This window comes from Marmota flaviventris, chromosome X, assembly GCF_047511675.1.
Source record: "Marmota flaviventris isolate mMarFla1 chromosome X, mMarFla1.hap1, whole genome shotgun sequence".
NCBI lineage: Eukaryota > Metazoa > Chordata > Mammalia > Rodentia > Sciuridae > Marmota > Marmota flaviventris.
Window position 1 is genome coordinate 17,997,061 of NC_092518.1, and position 22,693 is coordinate 18,019,753.

At 37.8% G+C, this 22,693-nt stretch overlaps 1 protein-coding gene across 1 annotated transcript; it reads left to right on the forward strand.

The window, feature by feature from the left end:
* Positions 1–1,136: 1,136 nt before the first annotated feature.
* Positions 1,137–20,102, forward strand: Eif2s3 (eukaryotic translation initiation factor 2 subunit gamma). The gene is made up of 12 exons (XM_027927354.2): positions 1,137–1,242; positions 1,812–1,875; positions 3,302–3,429; positions 3,528–3,649; positions 5,535–5,629; positions 6,342–6,500; positions 7,428–7,562; positions 10,028–10,122; positions 10,523–10,667; positions 13,544–13,713; positions 15,001–15,173; positions 18,586–20,102. Exons 1-12 carry the CDS (start codon positions 1,174–1,176, stop codon positions 18,647–18,649), a joined length of 1,419 nt encoding a protein of 472 aa, XP_027783155.1. The 5' UTR covers positions 1,137–1,173; the 3' UTR covers positions 18,650–20,102.
* The last annotated feature ends 2,591 nt before the right edge of the window (positions 20,103–22,693 follow it).

Below are 22,693 nucleotides of genomic sequence, written 5' to 3' on the forward strand. Positions count from 1 at the left end.
ATGTGACTCAGTGGTAAAATGCCTTTGGGTTCAATCCCCAGTACAAAAAACAAAAACAAAAACAAAAAAGATATAAAATACTTATTAATCTTATATTTATTTGGGTATTCAATGTAGATAGCCTAAATTCTTATTCACCTCTTCTCACATTTTTTTCCTAGTTAGAAACGACCAACTGTTTATAAGACAATTCATATAGAAACGTAAGGAGAGATCCAAAAATCACTTCTTTTTAACACACTAAGGAAAAGGGCTTAAGGAAGTCTCAAAAATCTTTTAATTTAAAAATATCGATTTATCTATAATTCTTCCATTAGAGATGTGGGTTTTCTTGGCTCTGTTTTTAAAAAGACACACACCGTCTGGACAATCTCAAGACACCTAGCTTCTATGTGATGCTAAATTCACTGTGAACAGAGTCTGGCGTCACAAAGGACCGCCTCCGTGGCCCTTGAAACTGCTGCCTGGGAACAAGCTATTCGCTGCTGAGCCCTTCATAAAATCTTCGCATGAGGGCGCCTTCGCAGACGCAGGCCACGGACGGCGCGGCGACGTGAGCATGGCCAGCTCAGCACGAGGCGTCCTCCCTGCCAAGAGCCCCGTCATGGGCGGGGGAGGACCCGGAGCCGTTTTCATCTCATTAAAATATAGAAATGGTTAAAATAAACAAGCATATATACATATAACATGATATATATGTATGTATATGTATATGTATATATATGTATATGTGTTTGCAAGGCAATTTCTTTCTGGTCACACACCCCACGTAAGGTTCCCAGGCTCTGGGAACTCTTTCGGCACAACCCACGGGAAACGGAAATGACTTCTCCCACGCCAGCGCGCATGTCACATTGCATTGCCCGCCTCGCAGGGGTCCTCTTTTGGGGCTGCCCTCAGCGTTGCCTGTACGAATATCTAACATTGCTGCAAGGAATAGGTCCCGAATCTTTGCATCGTGTTTTAAAAATAAACCTTCTGTAGGCCAAATGCAATTACAGTCAAGAGACGTCTAGGCAGTGAGGCCACTCCTGTAACTGTTATCCTTTTTTTCTAAGTCGGGGCCCTAGTCGGCCTTCCCGCCTTCGCTTTCCTGCCCCGCCCCGCCCCGCCCTAGGGGACCTGCGTACTGTCAGGCGGCCGCCAGAGCAACTTCCTTCCTCTCCGGGCAAGATGGCGGGGGGAGAGGCTGGAGTGACTCTGGGGCAGCCGCACCTTTCTCGGCAGGATCTCGCCACCTTGGTGAGGTTTCGCTTAGGGAAGATGGAGAATGAGCTCGGGTGTGGGGATAACTGATCCTCCCGGCAGGCGTTGAAACAAGGCAGTGCCGGAGTGTCGGGAGCGTGAGTTTAGGAGGCAACCCCGAAGCCGGGCTCCCTAACCCGCGATCCCGCCTGCACTCTGTGGGTCCATGTGAGCTGGGAGTGGGCTGTGCGATCGTGGGACCTCGAGTTCCTTAAAGATTTGGCTAAGTCTTGGTATTGGATGTCACTAGGGTTCTCACCTGTGATGGTCTGGGTGTCTATATTGCCCTCACTACGCTGAGGACAAGCGAAGGCCCTAAGATTGGGGGCCTCCGGCCTTCAGACCCCCTGTAGTGAGGTTAGGAGGCTTGTGTTGTGAAATAATGAAGGGCTCTTAGGGCTTCCCAACTATTAGAATACAATATCACTTATACAAGAAAGGCGCTTTAAAGAAAAGAGTTCCAAAGATGGTAGTGAACTGTACTGTACGTAGGGAATGTAAAGTCAAAGGAACGATTCTGATTTGTCTTAGGTACTATGTTTTAAAATAAATGTATTTCATTGCAGGATGTTACCAAGTTGACGCCACTATCACATGAAGTTATCAGCAGACAAGCCACAATTAATATAGGTAAGATAAAAATGACTTCAAGTAATTTTGATATCTCCTTTTAATGTAATTATTTGAATAGTATGAGGATTTAAATATTTAAGAATAGATATTGAGGGCTGGGGTTGTGGCTCAGGGGTAGAGCGCTCACCTAGCACGTGGGAGGCCCTGGGTTTGATCCTCAGCACCACATAAAAATAAATAAATAAAGGTATCTTGTCCAACAACCACTAAACAATTAAAAAAAAAAAAAAGATTGAGCTGGGTGCAGTGGTACGCCTGTAATTCCAGCTACTTGAGAAGCTGAAGCAGGAGGATTGCTTAAACTCAGGAGTTTGAGGCCAGCCTGGGCAACTTAGTGAGACCTTGTCTCCAAAAGGGGAGGGAGGGAAGCCCCATTTGAGCATTTGTTAGATTTTGGTGTGGATGGTGGGGGTAAAGAATGCTGCTCATGTAAAGCTGGGATTGGTGGCACAGGCCAGTAATCCCAGGGACTCTACTTGTGAGGCTGAGGCAAGAGTTTGGCAAGTTTGAGGCCAGCCTGGACAATTCAGTGAGACTCTGTCTCAAAATTTTAAAATAATTTGGAATTTAGCTCAGTGATAGGATACCCCTGGGTTCACTCCCTGGTCCCAGTACTGGAAAAAATAAAATACAAAGAGAAAAGAAATGCCCATGTTGGGTGTACAGACTACTTGAGAAGAAAAAATATAGACATATGAAAGTTTAATAGCATGAGGCAATATGTAATCATATGTGGCAGAAATTAAAGAGATGAAAATACAGCTCTTCTTGCCACACAGGGTTATTGAAAGGACAGAATTTATGAAATATTTAGTTGATACATAAGCTATTATTAAGTAGACTATTTTTCCCCCTTAATTGGCACCTAGAACTTTAGAGGAGAAGTTACACTGACAATGTAAATTTTGGATATTTTGAGAGTCTGTACAAATAGCACAGTAAAACCTAAGACTCTACCATGAGGCTATGAAAAAGTTATAAAGAATGTACTGTCCTTAACAGCATTAATTAAACTTAGGTTGTTTTCTTATTTTCATGAATTCCTTTTTGTGATGTCTGGACTTGTTATACTTATTTACTTCATCAGTATGCTGGACTGTTTCTTCACAAAATATTAAGTATTTTTAATTAAGTATTGTTTTTTTATTTTTTTCAGTACTGGGATTGAACTCATGGTTCACACATGCTAGGCAAGCATTCTACCACTGAGCTAAGATTATTAGTTACATGGAAAGTTTTCAGTTCTATATCAGAACAAGTGTTTAGTAGGTAAGGATATGTAGTAAGAAAAATTGAAGTCGTTGGTTTTGCATTGACATTAATAGTGAATTGTGGGTTTGAGTTTTCTCCTCTTAACACTATTTGAAAGAAATACTTGGTATAATTGAATTCATTTGAGATAATTTTTGTTCTTTGTCTCTAGGTACAATTGGTCATGTAGCTCATGGGAAGTCCACAGTTGTAAAAGCCATTTCTGGAGTTCACACTGTCAGGTTCAAAAATGAACTAGAAAGAAACATTACAATCAAGCTTGGATATGCTAATGCTAAGGTGAGCTATATATTATGAAATTAGAAACTATTTGTTTTTAATTATTGTGCAGATAACAACTTGAAATCATTTTCTTTTTCCTCTCTTGAAACTTGTAGATTTATAAACTGGATGACCCAAGTTGTCCTCGGCCAGAATGTTATAGGTCATGTGGAAGTGGCACACCAGATGAATTTCCTACAGATATTCCAGGGACCAAAGGGAACTTCAAATTAGTCAGGTGACCACTTTTGTGTTAAAAAGTTTACACCTTTTATTCTGCTGTTGTGCTTTCTTTCTTTCTTTTTTTAAGAAAACATTTGACTTATTAAATAATGAACCTAACTGCTGAATGGTTTTCTTTTTCTTTTCTTTTTTTCTGGGGAGGAGGTACCGGGGATTGAACTCTAACCCTAACCTTAGCATTTCTGGCCAGGCACACAGTGGCACATGCCTATAATCCCAACTACTTGGGAGACGGAGGCAGGAGGATCACAAGTTTGATTCCAGCCTGGACAACTTACTAAGATCTTGTCCCAAATAATTTTTTTTTAAGTGGTACTAGGGATGGAACCTAGGGCCTCATTTGTGCTAGGCAAGCACTGTACCACTGAGCTACATCCCCAACCTTAAAATATAAAATTTTTTAAAAAGGGCTGGGTATTCACAAGGCACTAATTTAAAAACAGAAAATGAAAACAACTAAGTAAATAGCAGAAAGATCAGTAGAGGGAAGGTAATGGGGAGGGAGGGGAAGAAAGGGAGAAGTACTAGAGACTGAATTGGAACAAATTGTATTCCATGCTTTTATAATTATGTCAAGTGAATCCTAATGTTATACATAATTAAAAAGAACCAATATTTTAAAAGGGGCTAGGGGTGTAGCCCAGTTGTACAGTGCTTGCCTAGTATGCATGAAGCCCTGGATTCAATTGCTGATACTACCAAAAAAATAAATAAAATAAAAAAAATAATAATAATTAAAGGTTCTGTAAACTAAAAATATTACATAAGCAGAATGGAAGAAAAACAATTCTGGGCTTTCTAAATTTCTTTTAAACATTTTCTTTTTAAGATAGAGGAACAAAGCCATTCTTAGTACTACTCTACCACACATGTACTTATTCCTCATCTATTTTCTGAATGTTATTGCATATTCTAATTATCAGAGGACACTGATGTCTGTTTGGTAATGACTATGGGGGATGCAGATACCCCGCAAGGAGATTTTAGATCACGGCAGGGCTAAGATTAGGGAGAGGTGGATGAAGCCACTCTGGGCCCAAGATTTAGAAGTGGAGGGTAGGCTAAAAATCTCGGAAATCAGTGTAAATGCTTTAATGTGGTGTTTTGTTTTGTTTTTGTTTTTAGACCTAGGGGCACTTTACCGCTGAGCTATATTCCTAACCCTTTTATTTTGAGGCTAAACTGCTGAAGCTGTCCTCAAACTCGAGATCTTTCTCCCTCAAGCTTCTGAATAGCTGGGATTACAGGCATGTACCACCATGCCCAGCTCAAATTGTTCAGATAATAGTCTTTATTCTATTAACACCATTTTTATACATCATTCGGTTTTGGCTTTCAAATCAGTGAGTGACATTCCCAGTGTATACTTTATACCAGTATTCTATATCATATTCACTTTGGGTTTGGGATTTTTTGTCACTTCAGTTATTTCTGCATGTAGCTAATTTTATTTGCTTTGTAATGATCTGCAGTGATTTTATTCTCAGCAAGTAATCTTATTTCCAAGGTCTAGAAACACCAAGTTTTCTAACCATTTTTATAGCAATAAGAATTCTCTTTATTATTGTCATATATGTAAGAAAAAAAAAAAGAATTCTCTCCTAGGTCAGGTGTGGTGACACATAGCTTAAGAGGCTGAGGTAGGAGGATTACAGGTTTGCAGCCAGCCTCAGCAACTTAGTGATACCGTATCTTAAAACAAAACAAAACAAAAAAGAGCTGGGGGTGTAGTTCAGTGGTAGAGCACTCCAGGTTTAATTGCCAGTACCATCAAAAACAACAGCAAAAAATATTTCCTAAGTGATTTAACTTTAAAGAAATCTACAATTTGTATTTGTAAGTATTCATTGATCTGAAAACTGTCATTTCTCAATTGTTAGACATGTTTCCTTTGTTGACTGTCCTGGCCATGATATTTTGATGGCTACTATGCTGAATGGTGCAGCAGTGATGGATGCAGCTCTTCTTTTGATAGGTAAATACATCAGAATTTGTTTGCACTAGTCAATGTGGAACAAATCCAAGGTGGAATATTTAAAGAGGAACTAAAGCCTCTAAGGGCCATAGCCATTGCCTAAGGGTAATATGAATGAGAACTAACATCGTCCAGGATGACATTTCTACCTAGAAAGCTATTACAAAAGACTAATCAAAATAGACCTGGGGCTAATAGTTTCTGTGAATTCTTATCATAGTATCCAAAAGAATAAAGGTCAATAGTGTGTTTTCCCCATCTAGGTCACATAAGGTGGTTTATTATTTTAGCTTAAAATTTATGTTAGAAGTATATTGATACTTGGCAACAATATTCAGGACTTTTGCCTTGAGTAAGGCTAGAATATTCTAACGTTTCCTTTATTGGATGCCAGTGCTGCTTTTTTTCCCCGGTAGGTGGTGATAAAGTAATCACATAACAAAATTTATCATTTTAGCCATTTAAAGTATAAAATTAAATGGCATTAAGTACTTTTACAGTGTTGTATAATGTAGTGATTGTAGCAGTACTATTATCTAGTTCCAGAACATTTTCTCCACAAATGGAAACTCCATGCTCATTAAGCAGTCACTTCCCAATCCCCTTTCTCCCCAGCCCCTAGCAACCAATAATATGCATTCTATCTCTGAATTTGCCTGGTCTGGATGTTTCTAACTATACTTACACATCTTTTTTATTCTTCATCAACTAGCTGGTAATGAATCTTGTCCCCAGCCTCAGACTTCTGAACACCTAGCTGCTATAGAAATCATGAAACTGAAGCATATTTTGATTCTACAGAATAAAATTGATTTGGTAAAAGAAAGCCAGGCTAAAGAACAGTATGAACAAATCCTTGCATTTGTACAAGGTAAGAAGCCATAATATCTAATAAAACCAAGAATCATTTTGAGACATTTAATCCAGCCACTAGATATTAATTTTGAATAAAGGACACTTACCTAAAACAAGGTAAATTTCAGGGTCTGAAGCCTTAATTTCTGTACTAGTATTTGTTAGCAACTTGATGTAACTAGCAATGTATGTGTTTTTGAATTTGATATGCTAAAATATATTTTTGTTGGCTGAAAGTTAGAAATGAAGTTATATTCTAGAATCTTTCATCAGATTTTTAGAAAAAGTCCTCAAGGCTGAGGGTATAGTTCAGTGGTAGAGCGTGCATAAGGCCATGGATTTAATCCCTGGCATGGGCGGGGGCTTAGTGATAGTAGAATGAATAAAGTGTCCCTTTCTCTAGCAGCATAATGTTTTTTATTTCAAGGAAGACATGATGCATCTCATTGTTCACATTCGATTCTCTCTTAGAATCTTGGTTTTCTTATTAGAAAGATTAGCTTCCTACCAACCCCTGTTACCATGAAAAAGAAGTCATTTTGATTAAAATCTGATTATGTTTGGTCTATTTCTTTGACCAGTTTTTTAGACGTATAATTAATAAGGAGCAAATATTATATATGCCAGCAGTCTTTGATTAGCAGAGTCTGTAATTTTATCTTAACATTTATTAGGAAGTTAATAACATGTTATTAGAAATCTTTTCAACAAGTACTCTTTCCCAGGAGTGTTAGTAAAGGAAATAGTATTCCTTTTCAGTAGTTAAAACAATGGTGAAATATTTTAACATCTTTCCAAACAGAATTATTGCTTTCTACTTATTGCTGGCATTTGTGTGGGTTTGTTAGGCTTCTATTTTAATAATCTTGTTTTATGTAATAGATGCATAGAACAAGTTTATTAAAACTGAAGAATTTTGATCTTTCTTAATTTTGCCATGTAGGTACAGTAGCAGAAGGAGCTCCCATTATTCCAATTTCTGCTCAGCTGAAATACAATATTGAAGTCGTTTGTGAGTACATAGTAAAGAAAATACCAGTACCACCAAGAGACTTTACTTCAGAACCCCGACTTATTGGTAAGTGATAGGAGTCATCTTTAACTGTGTGTATATGTGTGTTTGTCTCTCTCTCTCACTGAGGATTCTACTCAGGGCCTGGAGCATGCTAGGTAAACCCTCTACTATTGAGCAACATCCTCAGCCCTTACTTTATTTTGAGACAGTCTCACTAAGTTTCCAAGGCTGGCTGCAAATTTGTGATCCTCCTGCCTCAGCCTGCCAAGTAGCTGAGACAACAGGCATGTTCCACTATGTCCAACCAATCTTTATCTCTTATTTTGGTCTTTTCCATTAGTGATTCACCTTTATAAGTGTTTATTAATATTTCCTCTTTGTACAGAGGGATAAAAGTTTTTTGAAATTGATTAATTCTGAGATAGTGTTGGCAATGTTAGATTGAATTACTGTATGAGGAACAGAATCCTGAGTGCTATAGAAACTGTTAACCTTTTTTTATTTATTTTTAAATATTTATTTTTCAGTTGTAGTTGGACACAATACCTACCTACCTTTCTTTCTTTCTTTCTTCATTCATTCATTCATTCATTCATGTAGTGCTGAGGATCAAACCCAGGGCCTTACCTATGCTAGGCGCATGCTCTACTGCTGAGCCACAACCCCAGCCCCCACAATAATTTATTTTTATGTGGTGCTGAGGATCGAACCCAGGGCCTCGCACGTGCTAGGTGAGCACTCTACTGCTGAGACACAACCCAACCACGCTGTTAACCTTTTTGATACTCAGTTTATGGTATGTTATGTGACCAACATGGAATTATAATGTTTTTATATTTTCCATACAAATGATGTCACTGTACCATTAACGAAAAACTAATCTTGGTGTAATTTGATCATCTAAGTTTGTGGTTCCTACGAAGAAATATAGGAGCTGTTTCAAAATAGACATTTGAGCCTCTTTAGGTCTTCATTTTGGGTTCCTGTGTTGTTTGGCAGGAAAAGTGCTCGAGTGACCGTATAGGTCATGTAGTCCTAGAGTTGTTTTGTAGTTTTGCAGAAGTCACATAATACAGAAATTCCTTATATAAAATGACATAGAATTTGCATATAATCCACCCACATTGTCCTCTATATTTTTTGTAGTGCTGGGATCAAACCTAGGGCTTCATATATGTTAGGCAAGCATTGTACCACTGAGCTGTAACCCTAACCCCTCCTGGATACTTAAAAGCATATCTAGGTTACTTGTAGTATCTAATATATTATAAATGAGGTATAAATAGTATTGTTCAGGGAATAATGACACCCTCCCCCCCCAAAAAAAAAACTGTATGTATTCATTACAGACTCTTGATATTTTTTTTTTTTTAAATCTGCCAAGCATGGTGGCATATACCTGAAATCCCAGCAACTCAGGAGGCTGAGGCAGGAGGATCAAAAGTTCAAGGTTTACTTTGGAAAAAATAAAAAGGGCTTGGGATATAATTCAGTGGTAAAAGCCCTAGGTTCAATCCCCAATACTCTCCCCACCCCAGTAAATAAATAAAAACAAAACATTTTTTGAACTGTAGATGGTTGAAATTCACAGACATGGAACTCTCAGATATGAAGAGCCAACTTATACCTCTTTTTTCTTTTCCCCCCCGATCTTTAATTTTTAAAAAATTTATTTTGATCTAAGAGAAATTAAAAGACTGGCCTTAGCTTCTATCTTCCTTTGTGAGAACAAATCATAATGATGGGCTGTTATACAAAATTCACATTGCTAGTCATAAAAATTATAGCATGAGGGTATATTAAAATTACACTTAGAAATTTCCTAGAAATGAAGACTAGTGTATCTACCTCTTATATAACACAAAATACAGATGATGATGCCCCCACAAAATAGCATCCAATACTTAGGTACTTCAGCAGAAGTACCCTTTTTCATTCAGTTATTAAAACATGAGCAACACACCTGAAAATTAGCCAGCTGAGTTTCACCTGGAATAGAAGATAGAGGAATTCAGAGCTAATAAGTATTCTCAGTGCAAGTAGACACAAGTTAAAAGTATGCATTTAGTCCAATACATTACTGGAGATATCCTTAGATTTTTTTTTTTTTTAACATTGAGTCAGGGTCTTGCTGAGTTGCTGAGGCTGGCCTTGAATTCAATATCCTCCTGCCTCAGCCTCCCAAGTTGCTGGAATTATAGGCATGTGCCGCCATGACCAGCCTCCAATATTCTTATTTATTTATTTAGTACCAGGGATTGAATCCAGGGGAGCCTAACCACTGCACCACATCCCCAGCCCCTGTTTTGTTATTTGAGACAGGACCACGCTAAGTTGTTGAGGCGGGCTTTGAACTTGGGATCCTCCTGCCTCATCCTCTGGAGCTGTTGGGACTACAGGCGTGCACCAACAAACTTTTTTTTTTTAATAGCTTAAATGGTATTCTATTTTTGAAAAGTTAACATGGAAAAGAATATTTCTTATAAAGTTTAAATTAATAGAAATAGCTTTAATTTGTTTTCTTTTAGTTATTAGGTCATTTGATGTCAACAAGCCTGGTTGTGAAGTTGATGACCTTAAGGGAGGTGTTGCTGGTGGAAGTATTCTGAAAGGAGTATTAAAGGTAAGGTAGGCTTGAGTTGTTATTGTTTTTGTTTCACCCTGTCTTAAGAAAAAGGATGAATAATCCAAGTTGAATAAAATGGTTTATGGTGTTCGTTATTTGATATAAATTTGTTTGCTTTTATGTCTTTGTAATGTGTCTTAACCTAAATTTATAGGCTTCTTGTAAGTATGAAGCACATTTTATGTGGTGATGGGTTTGTGTGGTAGGTAGTAACATGAGTGGTTCTGATTTTGAAGGTCTCTTTCACATTTATTTTTCCTTTTATTAAAATGGTGATCTTTGAAATAGAGGAAGGTTTGCCATTTTGGTTTCATGGTCTTACTGTTAGAACTTTAGATAGATAAATGATAATTGTGTTAATTCATAGTAATTTTCATTACTGATTATATATTTACAGGTGGGCCAGGAGATAGAAGTCAGACCTGGTATTGTTTCCAAAGACAGTGAAGGAAAACTCATGTGTAAACCAATCTTTTCCAAAATTGTATCACTTTTTGCCGAACATAATGATCTTCAGTATGCTGCTCCAGGGGGTCTTATTGGTAAGGATTTCAACCTCTCATCCCTTTTCTTTTAATTTGTAGATATTCATGATACTTTTCATGGGAAATGGATTACTCATAAAGCTATATTGTAGTGGTTTTTTGTTTGTTTTTTTATTGAACCTAGGGGCATTTTATCACTCACTGTCTATATCCCTGGCCTGTTGATTTTTTAATTTTTTGAGCACAGGACCTTGTTGTACTGCCCATGTTAACCTTGAACTGCTGGATTCAAGTAGTCCTCCTGCCTTAGCCTCATGAGTAGCTGGAACTGTAGGCACATGCCACAACAGTACCTAGCTTATACTTTTTTTGTAGGGGCATGATGAGAGAGAGTGGTTGGGTTTTATTTTTTTGTTTTTGGTGGTTTTATGTCTGTGTGCACACCTATGTGGGTTTGAGTTCAGCACTTTGCATTTGCTAGGTAAGTGCTCTCCCACTGAACTATATGCCCAGCCCTCTTCATATTTTATTTTGAGACAGGGTCTCACTAAGTTGTTGAGGCTGGCCTTGAACTTATGATCCTCCTGCCTTAGTCTCCTGAATAGCTGGAATTATAAACATGCCCATGCCCAACTTGAGAGTGGTTACTTTTTGTGTGTGTTTTGCAAATGGAAAGTTACTCAAAGATGTCAGTCAAATAATGTTTACACTGGGCTGGGGTTGTGGCTCAGTGGTAGAGTGCTCACCTGGCACATGTGAGGCTCTGGATTCTATTCTCAAAACCACATAAAAATAAATAAATAAAATAATAAAGGTATTTTGTCCAGCTACCAAAAAATAATAACAATATTTACATTGATGTGGGAATAAAAGAAGATAACCTCTAAGTGGGTGTGACTGCGTGCACCTGTAGTCCTAGGTACTTAGGTGACTGAAGTTGAATGATCACTTGAGCAAGGGGTTCAAGGCCAGGGTGGGCAATGTAGTGAGACCATGTCTTTTTTTTTTTTTTTTTTTTAAATAACTTTCCCTGTGTAGGAAATTACTCAAAGTTGTGGGGGTTTTGGAGTTTTTTTTTTTTTTTTTTTTTTAGTGGGGGGATAATGGGGATTGATCTCAGGGGAGCTTTACCACTGAACTACATTCTGTCCTTTTTTTTTTAATATTTTTTAGTTGTTAAATACAGTATCTTTATTTATTTTTATGTATTTCTGAAGATAGAACCCAGGGCCTCAAATGTGCTAAGCGAGCACTCTACCGCTGATCCACAACTACAGCCCCTTGTTTTTTGAGATAGGGTCTCACTTCTCACTAAGTTTGCTAGGTTGATGAGGCTGGCAAAGGTCTGATAGCTCAATGGTAGAGTGTCCCTGGGTTCCCTCCCCAGTGCCAGGGGAAAAAGTGAAGATTCAGCAAATATTAGGGCTATTATCATATCTTTGGATTAAAGAAGAAAACGTTGGGTGAAAAAGCAGTTTATTTTTCACCAAACAAATTGGTGCTCTGGTTTTTTACTATATAGTTCATTTTTCTATTATATCCTGTAATTGAGATTATTGCATAAAGTTTTACCTTTTGTGGAGAAGGAAATTCTGGAAACTTTTTTCAGATATGGTCTCACTGAGTTGCTTAGGACCTTGCCGAATTGCTGAGGCTGGCTTTGAACTTGAAATTCTCCTGCTTCAGCCTCCCAAGATGCTGGGATTATAGGCATGTGCCGCGGCGCCCAGCTTGGAAACATTTTTTTATAATGTAATTTATGGTACCAGGTGTGGTGGCATATGCCTGTAATCTCAGATATTAGGGAGGCTGAAGCAAGAGGATCACAAGTTCAACCAGTCTCAGCAATTTAGTGAGACCTTGTCTCAAAATAGAAGACTGAAAATGTACCTCAGTGGTAAAGTGCCCCTGTGTTTCAGTCCCTGGTTTAAAAGAGAAAAGAATGTAATTTATGGAACTCTTCAAACTTAACAATAGAAAGTAGAATATTGTAATGATAATCTTTATGTAGCAGCCATTCAGTTTATAGCCTCACTAAATTGCTGGAGCTGTCTTTGAACCTTCGATCCTCCTATCTCAGCCTCCTGAGCCTCTGTGATTACAGGCTTGGGCCACCGCACCTAACTAAGCTAGCTTTTTGATCAACCTTCCAGGAAATGGCATGCGAATATTCTGCAAATTACTGATTTTTTTCTTTTTTTTTTTTTCCCTAATCCTGGGGATTGAACCAAAGGGTATGTTCTACCTCTGAGGTATATCCCCATATATATCTTTTGATTTTTTATTTTGAGGCAGGGTCTCACTAAGTAGCTGAGGCTGGCCTTAAACTCAATATCTTTCTGCCTCAGTCTCCTGAGTTAACTGGAATTTCAGGCGTGTCACTGTGCCTGGCTCAATTTATATCTTTTCAAATTTCAGTAAGGATATTCAAACTCAATTTGTATCAGGTTATTATCTCTATTTGCCTTTTGTTTAGAATTTAACAAAGAGAATTTTTCTGTTCTCAGTTCCCCAAAGGACCTGTGGGTCAATTCTCTTTCCTCAGATGAAACAGGTATTTTGTTATTCCTATGTAGCTGTTATATGGGCATTAAAATACAAGTGTGTATTAATATGTGTAGAAGTACACCATGCTTAGCTGGGCGCGGTGATACGTGCCGGTAATCCCAGTGGCTTGTGAGGCTGAGACAGGAGGATTGCAAGTTCAAAGCCAACCTCAGCAACGGGGAGGTGCAAAGCAACTTAATCAGACCCTGTCTCTAAATAAAATACAAAATAGGGCTGGTAATGTGGCTCAGTAGTCAAGTGCCCCTGAATTCAGTCCCTGTTACCCCCCCCAAAAAAGAAATATACTACGCTTGTTTGACTAAGTTTTGGGCAAATAATTTACTTTATAAGTGTTTCAGGGTTATGTCCATATTTTTTTACATTAGGAGTTGGAACGAAAATCGACCCCACTTTGTGCCGTGCTGACAGAATGGTGGGGCAGGTACTTGGTGCTGTTGGAGCTTTACCTGAGATTTTCACAGAATTGGAAATTTCCTATTTCCTGCTTAGACGACTTCTAGGTGTACGCACTGAAGGAGACAAGAAAGCAGCAAAGGCAAGTGCTCTTTGTAATTTCTTTTTCCAAAAAAGTGGCCATGATGTTAAACCCAGTTTTTAGTTAACATAGAAATAAGGTAAATTATTTTGATTTCTTGAAAATCAAGAACAACTATATGGCAATCAGCCTAAGGTTAAAAAAAAGAGAGAGAAAGTAGGGAAAAGAATTTGTGTCATGTATGACATAGACATTATATTCCTAATATCCTTGTGTTTCAGTAAGAATTTGTAGAAAAAGGAAAAGAAAGGTTGAGGGGAGATCTCATGAAAATCGAAAGGAGATTAGTAGAATACAGGAAAGAGATGGGGGAGGGAGAAGAAGGGGCAGGAAAGGGGAGGTACTGGGGAAACAACCATGTGTGGTAGGTGGTAGCAAATTTTAAAGAGGCTCAGAGAGTTCAGTTGCTGGCTTAGATACATGAGTTGAATTGGATCTCCAGAATCATCTGATTAACTCTTCTTCTGGAATAATTTTTTATTGGTGCATTATAGTTGTACATAATAATTGGGTTTGTTACATACTCATACATGCACATGATATTAACTCTTACATAGCCATTTTCCTGCCTTGCCCCACTTAGGAAATTTTGTATCTCATCTCTACTATAGGTTGTTTATCCTTAATTTAAAAATCTGAGGTCCAAAGTCCAAAACTTTTTTAGGCACCAACATGATACCATAAGTGGAAGATGCCACAAGTGGAAAATTCCACACCTAACCTTATGTGATAAGTCATAGTCAGAACATAGGTGCACTAAAAATATTGTATAAAATTTCTTTTAAGCTGTGTGTATAAGGTTTATATAAAACAATTGAATTTTGTATTTAGACTTGTGTCCCATCCCCAAGATAAGCTTATTATGTGTAGGCAAATATTTTAGACTCCAAAAACATCCAGAACGCTTGTATTTCTAGGCATTCCCAGTAAAGGGTACACAATTTCATTCTGTATAGAAGTTCTTCAGAATTTTAGGAGGTTTTATGCTGTAGCTACTAGCTTATTTTTTTAAAGTAGATTTTGTGTGAAATCAGCATGTGCTAAATCAACTAGTTTGTTATCTTTAGAGTATATTTTAGTTCACATTTCATTATAATGAAATTTCTGTAGAATTTTTTTTTCTTTTATAATTGTCTTGCCCCACATGTTTTCCTGGTACACTGTAGTCATACATAATTGTGGGGTTATAATTATCTTAATTCCAAAAATATTTGGTAAGTCCCCACTCATTCTTGGAAAGCACGTTTTTGATTTTGGGATTTGTTCTTCCCTAATTTGTTTCCATAGGTCCAAAAACTGTCTAAGAATGAAGTGCTCATGGTGAACATAGGATCACTGTCAACAGGAGGGAGAGTTAGTGCTGTCAAGGCTGATTTGGGCAAAATTGTTTTGACTAATCCTGTGTGCACAGAAGTAGGAGAAAAGATTGCCCTTAGTCGAAGAGTTGAGAAACACTGGCGGTAAGTTTATTAGCCTTTGCCAATGTAAGGATCAGTTTCCTTAAGTTCATGGTGGTGTAAACACAGATGCACATTCTTTGAACACAATAGTTAGTGTAGCTTTAGCTCTCAACTATTTGTTTTGATGACTTTGAAAACTATTTGTAGCCTCCATTTGTAGTCCCATATTTTAGTCCAGATACTACAGTTGGCTTCCCTATGCAAACACCAGTGAATTTAGAGTCAATAATTCCATTGTTGTTTTTTATTATTATTGTTATTGTTATTATTTATTTTTGGTGCCAGAGAATGGACCCAGGGACTTGTGCATATTAAGCCTGCCTTCTACTGAGTTTTACCCCTAGTCTGTGGCTATTTATTTATTTATTGGTACCAGGGATTGAACCCAGGAGCACTTTACCACTGAGCCACATCCCCAGCCCTTTTCTATATTTTTATTTAGAGATAGGGTCTCTTTGAGTTTCTTAGGATCTCACTAATTGCTGAAGCTGGCTTTAAACGCGTGATCTGTGATCCTCTTGCCTCAGCCTCCTGAGCCACTGGAATTTCAGGCATATACCACTGTGCATGGCCTGTCTTTGCCTTTTTAAAAACTAAACAGGGAAATCACAAGAATTATACAGAAAATTCCTGTATACTCCTTTCTCAGACACAAGCACATACACATTTACATATATATACATGTGTATGTATATATATGTGTGTGTGTGTGTGTGTGTGTATGTGTATATAATAGTTGTCAATTAATTTTCTTTTTTTATTTATTTATATGCGGTGCTGAGAATCAAACCCAGTGTCTCACATGGTAGGCAAGTGCTCTATCACTGAGCCACAATTCCAGCCACAGTATATGTATAACTTTTTAGAGCTGTGGGAAGCTTGGTGGTAGAGTACTTGCCTAACATGTGAAAGGCACTGGGTTTGATCCCTGGTACCAAAAACAAAACAAAACAAAGCTGGGCATGGCTGTGCACATCTGTAATCCTAGCAGCTCCAGAGGCTGCGGCAGGAGGATCACGTATTCAAAGCCAGCCTCAGCAAAGATGAGGTGCTAAGCAACTCAGTGAGACCCTGTCTCTAAATAAAAATAGGGCTGGGGATGTGGTTCAGTGGTTGAGTGCCCCTGATTTCAATCCCTGGTACCCAAACAAACACCACCAAACAACAACAAAAATACAAGAATGTACATATTGGGGAAGTACGTTGTGTATGTCATTCTCCTTGATCTATTATATTAAACTTCATTTCTATTTCCAAAAAACAAAGATATTCTCTTTCATAACCACTTTAAGAAATTTAATATTGACAAAATACTAAAATCTATACCCCATATTCCAGTTTTATCACTTGTTCCAATAATAACCTTTATAGACCTCCAGTCTAGAATCTTGGGTTACATTTAGGTTTTGTGTGTCTTTGATCTCTGATCTGGAACTTCTTCAGCCTTTCTTTATCTCTCTCTCTTTTTAAAACCAGGCCACTTAACCGCTGAGACACATCCCCAGCCCTTTTTATATTTCATTTAGAGACAGGGTCTCACTAAGTTGCCTAGGGCCTCACTGAGTTGCTGAGGCTGGCTTTGAGCTCATGATCCTCCTGTCCTTAATCTCCCAAGCTTCTGGGATTACAGGTGTGGACCAACACGCTCAGCTCTGTCCCCATAATTTTGTTGTTCATATTTTTTTTAGTTGTCAATGGACCTTTTATTTATTTATATGTGTATTGAGAATTGAACCCAGTGCCTTATACATGCTAGGCAAGCGTTCTACCACTGAGCCACAACCTCAGCTCTCCCCATAATTATTCTAATCACCCTTGACTCTTTTCTATCCTCACCACCTACCTCCTCTGTGTGTGTGCAGGAGGGCAGGGGGTTACTGGGGATTGAATCCAGGTCCTTGCACATACTAGGAACACACTGTGCCACTGAGCTATATCCTCAGCCCATCTACCTCCTTTAATTAAGGCTTGATAGTAGGCCCTTGATGGTCTCTTATTACTTACTGTTCAGAAGTTTGACGAGTTAAAGTTTTTGTTGTATTTTAAGAAAATAATTCTGCTTTGTCATATTTTGTGTTTATTTGATTTTATTCTTTTGTGTGGTTATACTAATCAAACAAAAAACCTACATAAAATAAAAAGGGCTGCAGTTGTAGCTAAGTGATAGAGTGCTTGCCTGGCAAGCCCAAAGCCCTGGGTTTAATCCCTAGTACCACAAAAAAACTCAACATGGAACTGTGTTATTATCACTTGTTGAATGTTTCATTTCATAAACTTGAACATATTTTTATTTAAAGAGTATATTTGGGACTTTCTACTAATATTACAAGAGGATTCTATCCAAATAAAATTGGCAAGTATATTAAAATCCCAATAAGAAAAAAGAGAGCATCTGAATGATCCTTTATTTATTTTGATACTGGGGATTGAACCCAGAAGTGCTTTAACACTGAGCTACATCCCAGTCCTTTTTTTGAGACAGGGTCTCAAAGTCATCAAGGCTGGCTTTGAACTTGGATCCTCCTGCTTCAGCTTATAAGTCACTGGTATTACAAGCATGTGTCAGCACTCCAGGCTGATCCTTTTATTTTTAAGAATTGTGGGTTTATCCATGTTTAGGTGGACTTTGTTCAAGAAGCTGCAATTGAGGTGACAACCAGCCTGGTCATTGACTAGGACAGACATTGAAAGAGGATGTAGAAGTCCCTTTGCTATCAAGAGTAATCAGTTTACCAGTGTCTCCAAAGGTTGAGGCAGGAGGATCACAAATTTAAGGCTAACCTTAGCAACTTAGTGAGGCCCTAATCAACTGAATGAGACCCTGTCTCAAAATGAAAATAAAAAGGGCTGGAGATGTAGCTCAGTGGTTGGTAAAACACCTCTGGGTTTAATTCCCAGTACTGCCCCCCCCCAAAAAAACAAAACAAAACAAAACAAATCTGCTTATAGACTGAGTTCCTCTGGTTCTCTTAAATTTCCTTTACCATGTAGGGTCACACTAAATGCATTATGATCTGTTGAGGTGCTGAGTGATAGAAAAGCATTTTTCAAAGGGAACAGCATAGAATGAGGTTGTAAAAAATAATCAGACTGATGTGATTTATGTATTGGCTTGATTCCTTCAGTGGAATAAAGAGCTCTTAGTTGGATCTGAAGGGTTAGGTATATTTTGATAGAGTAAAGACAAGTATATTCATGGTAGCAATTTTTGTTTGCTTTTCCTATCATGCTAGCCAGATCTTACCTGATTCTAAGAAATTAGTGTGCCCTTTCTTTATGGAGGAGCAGGTTGTGGGAACAAATTTGAATTTAGAAGATAGGCAGGTCCAACCAGTTCTATCATATAATTGTGTGGTGATGCTAATGAAATGGATGTTAATATTCATGGTTTTTTTCTATTTTCATTTTTCAGTTTAATTGGTTGGGGTCAAATAAGAAGAGGAGTGACAATCAAGCCAACCGTAGATGATGACTAAAGAATCCCAGTTAAATAATGCATTTGGATGGAGCTGGAATTTCTCTTAACAACCTAGGGGTATATTTTCAGAGCAATACTATGGAATTAATTTCACAGCTCATTACCTTAGTAGGTAGCTGTAAGGTTATTCTCATTTTTTGATGATGAAAATTTAACCTCTAGCACTAATATAGTATCTACAATAAATGTAAAAATTGGTGTGATGTTGGATTGAATCTACATTTTAACAGAAGTTAAACATTCCTAAGTAATGTATAATTTATACATCCATGCAGGTTTAAAATGAAACTGTTTGCCACACATCCAGCCTTTGCTGTAACATGCATGCCATGGAATCTGTTTGAAATAAAATTTTTCCTTTTCTTTTTTATGATTCTTTTCTGTAGCACCAGGCTGAAGGACTGTTACACCAGTAAAAACTCAAAGACACCGACTCCCTTTGGCCCCATATTTTATGTTTTATCTTTGAAATTTTGAGAGAAAATGAAATCAATAAGTTCAGATAAAATTGCCTTTTTGAGCACACGTGCTCATTCCCATGACAAACGTTTCCTCTTATTATTTTCCTGGCCTGAAACATAGGAAACCAGAATCAGAAGTTCTCACCCTCTCACCATGGTGCCCTGATATTATTTCTGTGTTGGTTTATGCCTAAAACCTAACAGTCACTCATTGGAAATAATGTTAGGCCAAATGATTCTAGATAACTAACAAAGATCTTTCCAGTCTTTACATTTGGAGGGGGTTTGTTGGTTGATAGGTTGCACTGCTGGGGATCTAACCTAGGGTCTCATGAGGCAAGTGCTCTACCTCTGAGCTGTACCCCCTGCCCTGTTTGTTTCTTAACTACTTAATTGGTATGATTATGAAATAGATTCTAATCTTAGTAATCTTTGGACTTTGCAAGAGATTAAAAGGTAAAAAAGCAAAAGGTGAGTCCTTTTAATTTTTAACACATTTTCCACGTCCCTGTATTCTTCCTGGTACTGTGCTTTTAAATTTTTATTTATTTATGATTTTGCTTCATAAGAGATTCTGTTTTTTTAAAACTCCCCAGTGTTGAGAAGTAGGCATATTAAATAAAAGTACCTCGAGCTGGGGATGTGGTTCAGTGGTAAGAGTGCTTGCCTAGCATGTGCAGGGTCCTTGGTTCAATCCCCAGCACCACCAAAAAAAAAAAAAAAATTGGTAGTCTGATAATATGCTTTAGTTTGCTTTTCTTAAATCTACATTGAGATGAGATTTAATGCCACAGTCTGTCATATTGTGCTCTTTTGGACATTGAAGTTGCCTTGACGAATTTTTGAAGCTGTGGGGTAGTAGGCTGTGATTTGTTAATGAGTTTTGAAGAAACATTATTAATGTTACAATGCTTGATTGACTTTGAAAGGTTGTGCTGTATCATAAGGAACACATTTAAATAAAACAAGGTTTTAAATTTAGCAATTTTATATCTAATGTCCCCGTGTGTTTTTTGGGGGGAGGAGATTGGGGGGTAGCGTTGGTTTTACAGTACTGGGGATTGAACCCAGGGCCTCATGCATGTTGGGTAAGTGCTCTACCTCTGAGCTACATCTCCACCCCTTTTTATTTTGAGACAGGGTCTCACTGAGTTGCTGAGGCTGGCCTTGAACTTGTTATGTTCCTGCCTTAGCCTCCTAAGTAGCTGGGATTACAGGCATGCACCACTGTGTTGGGTCCTCTTGAATTTTGTAAACACTGTATATCAGAAATTCTGGAATAAGATAAGACCCAAAATAATTAATCTTGTGTCAGACTGAAACCAGAAATCTCTTGTAATTAATTTCAAACGTCCACATGAATTTTAACAACTTTGCAAAACACTGGGCTTAGCTTAATAAGTATATACAGATAGGAAAACAATGGACCTTATTGTCACAGAATTTGAAGTCAGTACAGTGATTCTCAGCAAAAGATGTACCTGGTCAAAAATCTACCTGTAAGGCAGTGTTCCTGATGAAGGTATGTTGCATATGTAAATCCTCTTGGCTCTACCTTCAGTATATTTTCAAATCTGACCAGTTCTCATCACTTCCATTGTTTACCACCATAGTAAAAACCACCAGTGACTTTCACCTGAACTACCCTGACTCCTCCCTGTTTCTGTGCTTGTCCCACTGCAGTCTGTGCTCAACACAGTAGTCAGTCATCCTTTTTGTAAGAGTGCTATGTACGACTCTAAAAATAAGTTGTACAGTTAGCCTACCAGAAATAAGGGCTGTGAAGACAGTTTAGCCTGTGATATTATCCATATGACTCCCAGGCTGACCTGGAAAACTCTTTTATTTTACTCCTATGTAACCTCCAGAGATAGTATATGTGTGCACACTTGTTTTTTGCAGAGAAAAAAATTTTTAATAAGTGTGCAAATAACTACTCAAAATTTATGGAGTCTTTTCTAGAAAAGCTTGAAATGATGATACTTCCAATTAAATGGATGCTTTTCTAGAATACATATTTATGTGTGTATGGTGCTGGGAATGGAGCTCAGGGCTTCATGCATGGTAGGCAGGTGTTTTTCATTGAACTACATGCCCTGTTATATTTTTTTAAAATTACCAAAGATAAAGCAGATATCCTTAACCAATTGGAACTCATGAGACAGGTTATTTTAAAATGACCACTCTACTGGGCATGGTGGTGCCCTTCTGTAATCCCAGCAATTCAGGAGGCTGAGGCAGGAGAATCATAAATTTAAGGTCGGCCTCAGCTAGCAAGGCCTTGTCTAAAAACAATTTTCTTAAAAGGTGGGAAATAGTCATTTTGATAATATTAATTCTGCCTATCCAAGAGCAAGGTAGATCTTTCCATCTTCTAAGGTCTTTGACTTCTTTAGGGTTCTGTAATGACCATACATCCAAAAGCATTATACAGATTTAATGGAATTCTGATCAAAATCCCAATGATATTACTCATAGAAATAGAAAAAGCAATCATGAAATTCATCTGGAAAAATAAGAGACCCAGAATAGCTAAAGCAATGCTTAGCAGGAAGAGTGAAGCAGGTGGCATCACTATACCAGACCTTAAACTATAGTACAGAGCAATAGTAACAAAAACAGCATGGGGTTGGCACCAAAACAGACTGGTAGACCAATGGTACAGAATAGAGGACACAGAGACTAACCCACAAAATTACAATTATTTTGTATTAGACAAAGGTGCCAAAAACATGAATTGGAGAAAAGATGGCCTCTTCAACAAATGGTGCTGAGAAAACTGGAAATCCATATGCAACAAAATGAAATTAAACCCCTACCTCTCACCATGCACAAAACTCAAAATGGATCAAGGATTTAGGAATAAAACCAGAGACCTGTGTCTAATAGAAGAAAAAGTAGGCCCTAATCTCCATCATGTGGGATTAGGCCCCGACTTCTTTAACAAGACTCCTTTGGCGCAAGAATTAAACTCAAGAATCAAAAAATGGGACAGAATCAAACTAAAAAGTTTCTTAGCAAAAGAAACAATCTGTGAGGTGAATAGAAAGCCTTCATCTTGGGAAAATCTTTATCCCTCACACATCAGATAAAGCACTAATCTCTAGGGTATATAAAGAACTCAAAAAGTTAAAACACCAAACACACACACACACACACACACACACAAATAACCCAATTAATAAGTGGGCTAAGGACCTGAATAGACACTTCTCAGAAGATGATATACAATCAGTCGACAAAATATGAAAAAACATTTATCATCACTAGCAATTAGAGAAATGCAAATCAAAACCACTCTAAGATTTCATCTTACTCCAGTGAGAATGGAAGCTATTATGAAGACAAACAACAATAAGTGTTGGTGAGGATGTGGGGGGAAAGGCACACTCATACATTGCTGGTGTAACTGCAAATTGGTGCAGCCAGTATGGAAAGCAGTATGGAGATTTCTTGGAAAATTGGGAATAAAACCACCATTTGACCCAGCTATCCCTCTCCTTGGTCTATACCCAAAGGACTTAAAAATAGCATACTACAGGGACACAGCCACATCAATGTTTATAGCAGCACAATTCAAA